The 13,634-nt window shown below is 42.6% G+C and overlaps 1 protein-coding gene and 1 long non-coding RNA gene across 4 annotated transcripts in view; one reads left to right on the plus strand and one right to left on the minus strand.

Annotated features, from left to right (window-relative positions):
• LOC140122456 (uncharacterized) overlaps positions 1-6,069 on the minus strand; it is a 33,014-nt gene extending 26,945 nt beyond the window's left edge. For 2 of the 3 annotated variants that reach the window (XR_011854327.1, XR_011854326.1), the window contains exons 1-3: positions 5,883-6,069; positions 1,625-1,700; positions 1,420-1,529 (exon numbers count right to left, since the gene is read on the minus strand). This is a non-coding gene — a long non-coding RNA (uncharacterized lncRNA). The remainder of the gene's footprint in view (positions 1-1,419; positions 1,530-1,624; positions 1,701-5,882) is intronic. The other variant, XR_011854328.1, reaches the window with a different exon arrangement.
• MRPS22 (mitochondrial ribosomal protein S22) lies at positions 5,909-9,982 on the plus strand. The gene is made up of 8 exons (XM_072143337.1): positions 5,909-6,089; positions 6,442-6,602; positions 7,665-7,829; positions 8,089-8,232; positions 8,315-8,398; positions 8,480-8,625; positions 9,384-9,486; positions 9,762-9,982. The coding sequence occupies exons 1-8, from the start codon at positions 5,924-5,926 to the stop codon at positions 9,846-9,848; spliced, it is 1,056 nt and encodes a 351-aa protein (XP_071999438.1). The 5' UTR covers positions 5,909-5,923; the 3' UTR covers positions 9,849-9,982.
• Positions 9,983-13,634: the final 3,652 nt, after the last annotated feature.

Consider the following 13,634-nt stretch of genomic DNA (forward strand, 5'->3'; position numbering starts at 1 on the left):
ATGTGTCAGCTCAGTCATCTATAATCATGATGCTTCAGTACAGGCGGTCCCCGACTTAAGAACACCAAACTTACAGACGACTCCTAGTTACAAACGGACCTCTGGATGTTGGTAATTTACTGTACTTTAGCCTTAGGCTACAATAATCAGCTGTAACAGTTATCACAGGTGTCTGCAATGAAGCTTTATTGTTAATCCTGATTCTTATGACAACCCAACATTTTTAAAATCCAATTGTCACAAAGACACAAAAAAAATTGGCTGGAGCTACAATTATAATACCTACCTATCCTGTACGTAACCCGGGGACTGTGTTTACTTAGTTATGCTGCCTTACAGCACTGGGATCCAAGAGCTTCCAACATTCTGGAATCTAGAATGTGAGCACCAGTATAAGGACAATCCTTACACAGCGTTGTGAAATATGTTGGCACTATATAAATGAATAAAAAATGAACATAAAATAATGTACATCCATATATATATACACATATGAATATTTATACATGTCATGTCTAACACACTAAATGTTTAATAAATCTGTATTATATATATATATATATATATACCTTATATACTCGAGTATAAGCCGAGTTTTTCAGCACAAAAAATGGCTCGGCTTATACTTGACTTATACTCGAGTCAAACAAAAATCGACACAAAAAAAAAAAAATCAAAACTCACCTTTCCGGCGGCCCCCTTCGGGTCTTCTGTGCGATCCGTCGGTCAGTGGCAGGACCGTGTGATGTCACAGGCACTGACATCAGCCGCCGCTGCTGCAATAGTATTTTGTGTCCCGGCTGATGTCAGCGCTGTGCGCGGCACGGACCTGCCACTGAAAAAAAAAAGAAAAACTCACCTTTCCGGCGCCCCCTCGGGTCTTCTTTGCGATCCGTCGGGCAGTGGCAGGTCCGTGGCTTTTACTCGAGTCAATAGATTTTACCAAGTTTTTGTGGTAAAATTAGGGGTCTCGGCTTATACTCGGGTCGGCTTATATATACACATACGTATATATATATATATATATATATATATATATATATATATATATATATACACACACACACAAACACTGGTTTTGTGTAAAACATCTACATGTGCCAGGTCCATATAATAAAAATATGACCAAGATATACTGTACAATGTAATGAATCCCCTGCAATGTATAAGCCATGTGTGCGAGAACAGATACAATTCGATACAAGCCCCTGACATCCCTATAGCTACACTTTAAGAAAAGATAACATATTTAACTCACAGCAAAGTCTGAATAATTAAAATGAAACACGTTATTAATTCAAAACCGAAGTCCAGGTCCTACAGCGAATTGCCAAACCTAATCCTGGTCCCAGGCCGAGAAAGGTTAAGAACCTCGGAATTAAATGCTAATGTAAAGCACATGTGAATGTAGTGACAAACCTCTTATCTATGCATTAACTCTTGTAACACATAGGACTCGCTCCAGGCAGGCGTCCGCCGCTCTCACTCACTGCATTATATTGGTAATAGATGATGATGATGATGATGATCTACAGAAAATAAAAAATGATTGATATATACAGGAAATATATTGCTGATCACCATCATGTGATCAATAGAAATCCCTTCTAGATCCATTATTCACCTCTTACTGCTCATAGACTGCAAGCTCTTGGGTCCTCATTGTTTCATTTTGTTTGTATATTATGATCTGTAAAGCACTGAGGAAGATAATATAGAAATAACATTTTTTAATTCTTATTATAGTTTGTATTAGTAAGTTTACGAATCTTCATTCTTGTTATATAAAAAAAAAATGCAGTTTTGTGGCGTAACAGCCCTGATAAAATGTCCCCCATAGTATAAATCATCAAACATGATGTATATGGTTACTTATGCAGGAAATAAATTAGTATACAAGTAGTTTACAAAAAAATTCTTTGATTAAATTTTATGGACTATTTTTGTTCCACTCCATATGGTGATACAGCAAATTATAATAATAAATACGTATTCATATAGACATCATATTCTGTGCGGTCTGTACTGCTCCATAAAGACGATCCCTGCTTGTGACCTTACAGGACTGTAATGTGTATAAAGTCTCTTTACGTTTTATTTGGTAGTTTTACTGCAGTTTTGGGTCATTATTAGAAGTGAAACGTCAATAAATCTATTAAAGAGTACATCATTACACTTTCAGAATTACAGCGATGGGTCATAAGTCAGTACTGAGACTGGAGGGGTAATGTGGATATAGGGTTAGACGTAAGTGCCACTGAAAATCATCAGTGAGTCAACAGTGCCACCTGCTGGAGAATAAGGATAAGACAGATTGAAAATAAAAGGATTTAGACTGAGAAGCCTAGAACCCCTTTTAGATGAGTGGACCTGCTGTTCACTTTTGGATTTGGCTTTCAGGTCACCCACCCGACCAGGACATATTGTCAGATTGGCAGACAAACAGGCAATCGGGCAAATGAACACCTCTAGCAACTAACCATGGTTATGATTGACAAGGGGGAGTTCTCCTGGCCAATCCTAGCCATGGCTAGTAGCTAGGGGAATTTGTTTTCCGGATTGCCTGTAATAGACACCAATCTGGCAATCTTTCTCAAGTCACGGGTTGTGCGCCTTAGGACCCAGGAGCAGTACAGAACAGCTGACAAGTACTTACCACTCCGAGGTTCTCTCCTACGGGCGCTCCGCTCTGTGTCCTGACACTGGCGCACAGTATACACAACCAATGTCAGGGTGCAGCCACACGTTCAGATTTTCAGATGAAGTTTTTTGAAGCCAAAAGTCGGTGTGGATCATAATGGGTGAGAATTATACTTCAATTAGTGATGAGATCATTGAGATGAGTTATTCTCCTCTATTTTCATTCCACTCCTGGTTTGGACATCAAAAACTGCACCTGAAAAACCGAACGTGTGGTCACACCCTGAGGGCGCCTTCCCAAGTGGAATTTTCTTTGTGCTTTTAAATACATCCAAAACTAAAGTGGGAGGGGGGGCCTGCCTGAAACGCATGCGTTTCATTGCAAATGTACAGGCAGTCCCCGGGTTACGTACAAGATAGGGTCCGGAGGTTTGTTCTTAAGTTGAATTTGTATGTAAGTCATAACTGTATATTTTATAATTGTAGATCCAGACGAAAAAAAATGTTTGTCCCAGTGACAATTGGAGTTTAAACATTTTTGCTGTAATGGGACCAAGGATTATCAATAAAGCTTCATTACAGACACCTTACAGCTGATCATTGCAACCTGGGACTATAGTAAAGCATCCAGAGAGCTTCACCAGAGGTCACAGGGGTCTGTCTGTAACTATGAGTTGTCTGTAAGTCGGGTGTCCTTAAGTAGGGGGCTGCCTGTATATACGTTTTGGCCAAAGCCCCTCCCAAATTAGTTTTGGATGCGTTTGAAAAACGTGAAGAAAAGGCCTCAGGCTGGTGCCACATGTAACGCTTTGTCTGCGTCTGCACCCACCGGGGCGGGCCGCGGCCCGATCGCATCAGCGTTTCTATGGAAACACCTGCGATCGGGAACGAGCCGCCGGTGTTTTGCATTAAATTAACGCAAAACACCAGCGGCTTGTTCACGATCGCAGGCGTTTCCATAGAAACGCTGATGCGATCGGTCCGCGGACCGCCCCAGTGGGTGCGTCTTTGTCTGCGTTTGCAAAGCGTCATGTGTGGCACCAGCCTCAGGGCGCGTTTACCCGATGCGTTGTGTCTCGTTCTTTGATGCATTGAAAAGGCTTCAGCTTTGATGACACGTTGAAGTAACATAGGGCCACATTTACTTTCCTGTCCTGTCACAATCCCTGAAAGTGCATTGTCCGTCCGTAATGCACTCTGCTGCGATTCACTACGATTGTGCGCCCGATATTCTGCATGTGTCGCTTCCCCACTCAGGTCCGGCAGAGTTCACCATCTTCTTCCCGGTGCATGTAAGTTGTCTTGCAACACAATTTGAATCTTAAATCCCGCGCCAGATCGTCCGACGGCACCCCCCCCCCCCATTTCTGTCGCATGAAAGCCAGTGCAGCTTTCCCATGATGCATTGCATTTTTGATGAATTTTGACGCACTCCAAAGGGTGATGCCACACATGGAGTTTTGAACCCGTTTTTGGTCAGTTTTTTTTAGCAGTTCGTTAAAAAAAACGCATGCGTTTTTTGAAAACGCATCCGTTTTTGACCAGTTTTAATTAAGATAATTGGTAAAACCTGTCAAAAACGGATGCGTTTTTTAATGGACTGCTTAAAAACAGACCAAAAACGGGTTCAAAACGCCATGTGTGGCATCACCCAAAGGGTGAAGACACACATGGCGTTTTTAGGCCGTTTTTGGGCCGTTTTTAGTTAGTACGTTTTCACATCTTTAAAAAAACGCATGCGTTTCCTGTTTTTGACAGGTTTGACCAATTATCTTAATTCAAACTGGTCAAAAACGCATGCGTTTTTTTGACAGGTTTGACCAATTATCTTAATTCAAACTGGTCAAAAACGCATGCGTTTTCAAAAAACGCATGCGTTTTTAACAACTAAAAACGGCCCAAAAACGGCCTAAAAACGCCATATGTGCCTTCAGCCAAAGGGTGAAGACACACATGGCGTTTTTGGGCCGTTTTTACTAAGTGCGTTTTCAGATCGTAAAAAACGCATGTGATCGTCTTAACAATCGCATGCGTTTAGGACCTCCACCTGTGCGCTAGCGTTGCGTTATGACAGACGCTTAGCGGTACGTGTGACCGCAGCCTCACGTTACATCAGTCATGGAAGTGCTCATTGGACTCCACTCGAGGCTCGGCAGGCTGCATATGGTCGTGGGCTGCAGTTTGTGCACTCATGATCTAGGCTTGAGATGAATGTGGCAGCACTTTAGGCTGCATTCCTAAACACAATCCAATTTCTGACCGCTTATGCTTTTTTATTGAAACGTCTGGGAACGGTAACGAGTACGCAGTGTTTTGTATGTAAACAAAGCACGTGCTACTCCTTTGGGTGATGCCACACATGACATTTTGAACCCGTTTTTGGTCCGTTTTTAAGAAGTCTGTCCAGAAACGCATCAGTTTTTGAAAAACGCATGCGTTTTTTGAAAACTCAAACGTTTTTTGACCAGTTTGAATTAAGTTAATTGGTAAAACCTGTCAAAAACGGATGTGTTTTAAAAAACCGCATGCGTTTTTGGATGGACTGCTTAAAAACGGACCAAAACCGGATTCAAAACGCCATGTGTGGCATCACCCTTTCCCAATGCATACATTTCAGCTGAAACACATATGCAATCGGGCCGGGACCAGTCCTGCTTTGGTTGGATTACGATTCTGAGGCTGCATTCATGTGTTAACACTGTGTTAATATTGCATTTGTAAACACAAATGTTAACAGCAATGTCTCCTATCTTTAGCTGATGTATTGTCTCAAAACACAACATAAGGCTGCATTAACACGTCGCATTTGCATTGCCTTTCCAAACGCAACACACGGACTGCTCCTGCGATTACCTATCAAAATAAGATTGCATTTAATAAATGCGATGAAAACACAATCTTACTTCAATAGGTGATCACAGGCGTCGTTCTGGTGCATTTGAATACGCAACGCAAACGCCACGTGTGAACGCGTCCTCAATGTCACTTGTGAGTATCCAGCTTTTCTGGGACACTTGCCTGTAATTTGCTCAGGAGACACTGGTTTTGTACTGAAATCACTCGTGTTTGCTCTTCCAGTGATAAACTGGGAAACAAAAACTACTTCACTATAAATTGTGGGAAAGGGCTTTAAGATGATTTGACTTGTGCAGACATTCTTAATATTAAGACAGAATAATTGAGAAGTGACATAAAAATCGCACAGATATCGGTTCGACAGAAAAAAAAAAAGGATCCCTTACGCTACTTTTTCACGTCAACCGAGCTCGGTAACCACTCACGCATGCGCGCAGCCGACTTTCTTTCCACGGACTACAATTCCCGAAGTTCCCTGCGGCAGAGTACGGCAGGCGGATGTGTCAGCTCAGACATGGCTGCCCGCATAGCATGGCTGGTGCGGAGGGTTCGTCCGCAGAGGGTCACCGGGCAGCGGAGCCTGTGTGCAGGAGGTGAGCTGATGGGCCCATACACCTGGTACTGGTGCCATGATGGGTGATGTGTATACATGATGGCGATTATGTGCATTACTTCCACAAGGTGACTTACAGGCGGCTTCTCTTCTCACAGATATCATAAAGATAGTAAAACTACAGAAATGTCAAACTGTAGTAATTTTACATGCAAATAGAAAATTACATTTTTTTCAATGGGGCGATATATGTGACGTCATCAGACATTGGGGTGATGTAATATTGGATGACACGTACCCCCCTTAGCAGTACAAGGCTATACTATTGTGTTTTCAGCTTATTTTGTCTTATGGCCAGGGTCTAACCCTCTATTGTCTTCCATGTCCCGCAGCTCCCTGCTCCTCCTCCAAGGCTGCCTGCTACACAGACCCAGATGTACAGACGATCCTGAAGAAGATTACGGGTCTCAACCTGGAGAAAGTCTTCCAGCCCATGAAACAGGAGTCCAAGCCCCCCACGTACAAGCTAATGACCCAGCAGCAGTATGAAGAGGTAGGTGGCTCCACGACCCTATGGCTCACACTGCTTGTAGTTGCTTTCACACAAGCATATACATCCATGATGCTTGGAGTCCCATCTTCTGCACTGTGGTTGGTCCATGAATTATGATGCAGGTGATTTCATGGACTGACCACAGTGCAGAGGACTGGACTCATAATGATTTATGATACAGCACCCTGAACAGACCGCAGAACATTGTGGAAGAAGTGACTCTTTGTTATAAATATAACTGATAATAATAATATCGGTCCCTGTCCTCAATGGGGCTCACAATCTAAACAACCTACCAGTATGTTTTTGGTGTGGGAGGAAACCAGAGGACCTGGAGGAAACCCACACAAACACGGAGAGAACATACAAACTCTTTGAAGATATTGACCTGGGACTAGAACCCAGGTCCCCAGTGCTACAAACTAAGCCACTGTGCTGCCCACTGATGCTTGGAATCCCATCCTCGGCACTGTGGATGGTCCGTGAATCATGATGCTGGAGGATTTCATGGACTGACTACAGTGCAGAGGACTGGACTCTGAGAATCATAACGATAGATGATACAAGGAGTCCCTGCTTCCCCACAGAACATTGTGGAAAAAGTGCCTCCTTGTTATAACTATGTGATACTTGGATTCCCTTTCTCTGCACTGTGGTCAGTCCATGAAACCGGACACTGCACTGTCTGTGCGGTCACCTGAAGCTACCATGTATCAGCTGAGCGTCGCAATGTGAAACGTGCAGGCACCAGTGTCTACAACTACTAGTATGCATATTAGTTAGGTAAAGCTTAGATAAGATTAGGAAGTGTTATAGAATAAGACAAAGATAGTTTGGGGCTTAAACTATTAGGAGGAACCTACCATCAGATCTGTCTTTCTAGGTAGATTCCTGATGGTAGGTTTCCTTTAAGAGGAATGAGCAGGGGCAGAGTTTGCTAGGATATATCTAAGTTTATTATATTCACTTGTGCTATTGATTTCTGCAGAGTTTGTTATGGGATAAGATACTTGTGATACGTATATCCTGAATGATGATCCTATATGATATCTTGTTCTTCAGTCCCTCCAGAAAGCGGTGCAGGCTGCTCAGCAGCACCTTGAGATGCCACCCATGATGAAAGAGCGGGATCCTATAGATGAAGTGCTGGCGGTGGATGAGATCCTTGATGGCACCGAGACCGCAAAATTAGTGTTCACAGACATCACCTACAGCACCCCGCACTGTGTGAGTATACTCTAAGGGGGGATTTGTTAGAAAAGCCTTGAAATAATCACAATTCTTGGCTGCTCCACCTTACGCTGTGTCATGCCTATAAACTGCACCTGCCTGCTATACAGTGGTCCTACAGTGCCGTCGCCCCCCGGAGCCTCCTGGTATAGCCGGGGGGAGGGGCGCACAATGGACCAGCATATGACAAATCCTCCCCTATGAGCTCTAGGCTATCCCCCAATAATATGCTTATCATATTTTGGGTTGTTTCTAGGAAAGGTTCATTTTGGTGAGAGAACCAAATGGTGTCCTAAGGAAAGCCACGTGGGATGAGAGAGACCGCATGATCCAGGTGTATTTCCCCCGTTGGGGTCGCAGAATGGTTCCACCACCCGTCTTTAGAGAAGAGAACATGAAGGTAAAGAAGTTCGGATGTTACCTTAAGGTTCGCTGCTGGCTGCTACCAGAGGACAATAACGGTCTTGTGTTTGTCTCTTCAGATTTTGTTTCAGCAAGACCGACACGAGGAGCTTCTGAACCGGTGCCTTGTCCAGTTTGAGCCTGATGCCGCAGACTACATCAGGGTAAGGTTTGGGGGTAGGAGCCTTTAGGGACTGATGTGCCTGTGCTGTCGTCTTTTAAAGCTGTTTTCTTATTTGGTGCAGATCAGAAACCAGACTTTTGAAGACATTGATAGACAAGGAAAGTATGACTTACTGCGGTCCACGCGGCACTTCGGCGGCATGGCATGGCACCTGTGTTCTCAAAAGAAGATAGATGGACTGCTTGTGGATATGCTACAGCGAGACTTGTAAGTGACTACAAGGGTTGTCTCCAGGACTTACAGGGGTATTCTCACGAAGACAAGATTCTTAAATATATTGGGGTACTGTGGTCAGATTCTTCTCATGAATATCAACTCCTGCCCCTCCTCCTGCAATGCAAGTCCAGCTCAGACACAGGCACTTCCTGCCAGCAAGCAGCAGTGTGCAGAGACTTACTCTACAAGCTATAGACAGATAAGGTCTTTATAGCAGAGCTGATAGTGTGTCATTGTGTATTATATCCATCTCATGGACATAATTGTCTCTGATCTGTCTCCTCTCGCTTTTTTGCTGTCAGATGCTAGTAAAATGTTCAGAAGCTAAATAAAAGTTTTTATATAAACCTGTACCCCACCCCACACACTGCACATAGAGCAGATGACGGGGGAGATTTATTATAAGTGTCTGAGGTAAAACTGTTGTAGCTGCTCATGACAACCAATCGGAGCTCAGCTTTCATTTTATAAACAGCTGTGGGGAAAATGAAAGTTGACTTCTGATTGCTTGCCATGGACAACTAAAACTGCTCTACTCTTCCCCTATATATATTTCCGCTATCGCGGCATAGAGTTAGAGTGATATGATACCTCTGCACTAGGGCTTCTTCACAGCCTCTTACATTCCCTTGTATGTGGGATGGGGATTGTTGGATCCACCCTCTTGGTATATTGCGTTCTGACAGATCATAGTAGGATAAATATAAGAAAAGGCAGAATCTAAAACTTTGAAACGCGTCTTGTTGTAGGTTGGAGGATGCAGTAAGCCTGGTGCGGCTATATCACATGGTGCATCCAGACACAGCGTGTGCCAAGGAGTCCCAGGGCGCTGACGGCAGAGAACTTATTATGGTAATTACATTGTTTTTTTTACTTACACCCAATGTTTTATGTTCACTCATATCACAGATTCTATGATGCTTCAAGACTAATGTGAACATAGCCCTAGCCACTGGCAGACAACAGTGTGGACTCAACTTGTTTGGATGATGCTGAACACCCAAGCTGTTTGATTTAGTAGTTATCAAGCCTGGACTTGATGATCAGCCATGTTACTATGAAGCACTGGACACAAATGTATTTCTATATTTTGTTGGTATTTTATATTTTATGGTATTTTTTTGCAGCTGTTTGTGAAAATGGAAGCCCAAAAGCCAGGATACATAGAACTAGCTCTGCAAGTCTACCCCGAGACGGCATCTGCCTCATCCTGACACATCGGGAGGATACTGGGAGCACTTGTGGACCATCCATGGGCTCTGCGGCCCTTTCCTATACCTGTATATTAATACTTGCATCATTCATTTCTACATAAATATTCATTAAACCACAGAGACTGATCTATTCACTCTGGTGAGAAGCTGCTGCTCATTTACCAAGGCCCAGTGTGTACAAGCGCAAAAAGTATGGGATGTACAGCATACCCCACCTGTACACTGCAGTATGTACAAAAATCCAGAAGATGATCTGGGTATGGGGAAGAGGAAGTATGGCAGTCCAGTGTCAGGAACCAAGAATATTGATTTTCTGGGGGTAAAGTAAATGAAACAAAATTTGTGCTCAGGACTCATATTTGGGGTTTACATTATATAGTTCTATAAAAAAAAAAAAAAAAAAAGACATGAATACTACTTGGGAAACAGCAGACCATATCAGACGTAGTATATGGGAAGAGGTCAAGTACTGGGGTGGGTTTTTAGGGTACATTCAGACGGCCCCCTTGGGGGATGTATATGAGGCCGCATTTATGCCCCCATAGACGGCAATGGCACCATTCTGCATGTACATGGGGAAAAGGTACAGCATGCTCTCTTTCCCCAAGTGTGCAGCGCGTTTCTCTATGGAGGGGAAGGGGTCACCTCCTCCTCCCCTCCAGCGCACAGCGGTATTCTTGCCAGGCTGGGGCCAGGGGGCATATGGATGTTTGAATGTACCCTTAGTGTGATGGCACACATGGCGTTTTGAACCCGTTTTTGGTCCGTTTTTAAGCAGTCCATCCAGAAAACGCATCCGTTTTTGACCAGTTGTAATGAAGATAATTGGTAAAACCTGTCAAAAATGGATGCAGTTTTTAACCGACTGCTTAAAAATGGACCAAAAACGCGTTTAAAACGCCACGTGTGCCATCACCTTTACTCTGAAGGTGCAGTCACATGTTGTGTCTAACACGTGTTGCAAATTAAACACAAATTTAACATGTATTTGCCTAATTAAACAACTGTCAACATATGCATTTACAAAACGCAACCGTTAACTTATGTTTACAAAACACAAATATTAACAGCTGTTTCATTAGGAAAATCTCTATTCAGCTGTTGCAATGGGTTAACGCATGCGTTTGACACGTTGTGAGAATAGACTGGGCGGCCGGCCACATCAATTATGGAATTGTGAAAATTCATAATGAAATAATTATGTGGTGATAGTTAACCTTACATGAAACTCACTAAATTATCATTTTGTTATGATGCATTGGCTCAATACCTTATAGGACATCTACCACCAGGATGAAGGATTGTAAACCAAGCACTGACATACTGGTGTGTGCCCCCTCTGCTTTTATTTTAGCTTTTTATGTCCTGGTTTTAGAAACAAAAAAAAGGCTTATTAAATGATGCAAATAAGCCTGAGGGGCTCCATACTCCATAATGTTAATAGGGCCTGGAGTCCCTCAGGCTCATTTGCATTATTTTTAAAGCCTTTTTTTTTTAAAAAAAAGGGGGGCACACACCAGAATGTTAGTGCTTGGTTTACAATCCTTCATCCTGGTGGTAGATGTCCTTTTAATTAATACATCACGGCCGCACCCTTACAATATTCAAAGCTGGCCATGTTCTCTACAGCCTTTCTGCAGTAGACCTGACCCATTTTCCCCCAGGCTAAGGTCCGTAAGGACCGCTTTATAAGATTGTGGAGACTTAAAGCCTTCACGCACCCCTAGTGAAGCATCCATGGCTAGAAGTCTCCATACACCTACACAGCAGCCTTAATTGGCAAACTCGCCATAAAGAGAACTCTTACTTTCAGACCCTAGTTACAAGCCTGTCACTTAGCCAACCCTGTTGCCTACACTGTACTGAAGAGACTCATTCGGGTCAAAACATTGTCTACAGTTGGGAGTCTGTTCCTTCTGAAATAGATATACTGGTTTGGCTTAATCGCACCTTAGGCTTCTTGTATGTCGTGCTTGGTGTTGAGGGGAGCTGCCTTTCAAGGTGGCAAAAGAAGGCATTGTTTTCCCATTTCCCACCTTGGAAAACATATTTGAGTAAGGGCAGATTTACATTTGTTTTTTTTCACTGAACCCATTTTGGACACATACGGATATGATTTTCTCTTACTAGCTGCAGTGATTTTTATTTTTCACTGATGCCTTACTGAACTATTCTTTTCAATGGGATTTTTCACACTTCAGAGTTAGAAATGTAGAACCTGTCCTTTTTGTGTTCACTGACAACATTGGATCAGTAAGGAAAAAAAAACCCGGACATTAAAACCACTTGATTTAAAGGACCACTCCAGTCAAAGGTAATTCTAATAATGCCTGGTGCAGGGCCTGAAGGGAGGAGCAGGACTCATTGCCATTGTATTCCTAGAACTTCCTACAGTCCTGCTCATTTCAGAGAGTGGCAAGGAAGGACAGGGAGAGAGCGCTAATAGGGTGACACCTTTTTAGGAATAGTCTCAGTGTATAGGAAGAAATGTGCTCACCGTGTGTGGTTGTGCTGAGGGTAGGCACAACGCTACGTTCAGGTTGAGGACAATTTTTGCAGGTGCTGCCTTTAGATAGAGATCTCCTGTCTGTCGTTTACCAAACGATACAGGAAGTGTAGAGGGTATTTAGAGAAGGTGGTCTAATCGAATGGCGCACTCTGGGGTATTGGTAAAAAGGTTTTTATTGATAATCGATTTACACGGTCTTCAAGTCACAGCGCGTTTCGGGGCGCAAGGACCCCTTTATCAAGTGAAAAAGACGGGTCCGCCCACTAATCCTTCCCCAGGTAATGACTGCCGCATTACCGGGGGAAGGATTAGAGACTATTTCTCTATACCAGGGGTCCCCAAACTTTTTACATAGGGGGCCGCTCACTGTCCCCCTCAGACCGTTGGAGGGCCGGACTAAAGTCTAAAAATAAATAGCGGTACATGTGACCGCATCCATAATACACTGGCACCCCCCTCAATTAATTATTTAATATACCGGTACTGCACCCCCTTGTGAACTATTTTATATATTGGCCCAATTAATTAATTAATATACTGGGACATCTCTCCATTAATTATTGAATATGCCTCCCCCCCCATTAATTACTAAACTGCCCCTCATAATTAATTATTTCCTATACCCGCACCATTAATTATTTCCTATACCCGCACCATTAATTATTTCCTATGCTGCCCCTCATAATTAATTATTCCTATACTGCGCCTCATAATTAATTATTTCCTATGCTGCCCCTCATAATTAATTATTTCCTATGCTGCCCCTCATAATTAATTATTTCCTATGCTGCCCCTCATAATTAATTATTTACTAATCTGCCCCTTATAATTATTTATTTCTTATTCTACCCCTCATAATTAATTATTTCCTATGCTGCCCCTCATAATTAATTATTTCCTATGCTGCCCCTCATAATTAATTATTTCCCATACCCGCACCATTATTTCCTATGCTGCCCCTCATAATTAATTATTCCTATACTGCGCCTCATAATTAATTATTTCCTATGCTGCCCCTCATAATTAATTATTTCCTATGCTGCCCCTCATAATTAATTATTTACTAATCTGCCCCTTATAATTATTTATTTCTTATTCTACCCTTCATAATTATTTATTTCTTATTCTACCCCTCATAATTATTTCTTATTCTACCCCTCATAATTATTTCCTATTCTACCCCTTATAATTAATTATTTCTTACTCTGCCCCTCATAACTAACTATTGGCCCCCAGTCGCCACAATCTTTTTACTGCCCTTTAATAAAAAAATAAAA

Source organism: Engystomops pustulosus, chromosome 3 (assembly GCF_040894005.1).
Source record: "Engystomops pustulosus chromosome 3, aEngPut4.maternal, whole genome shotgun sequence".
Taxonomy (NCBI): Eukaryota; Metazoa; Chordata; class Amphibia; order Anura; family Leptodactylidae; genus Engystomops; species Engystomops pustulosus.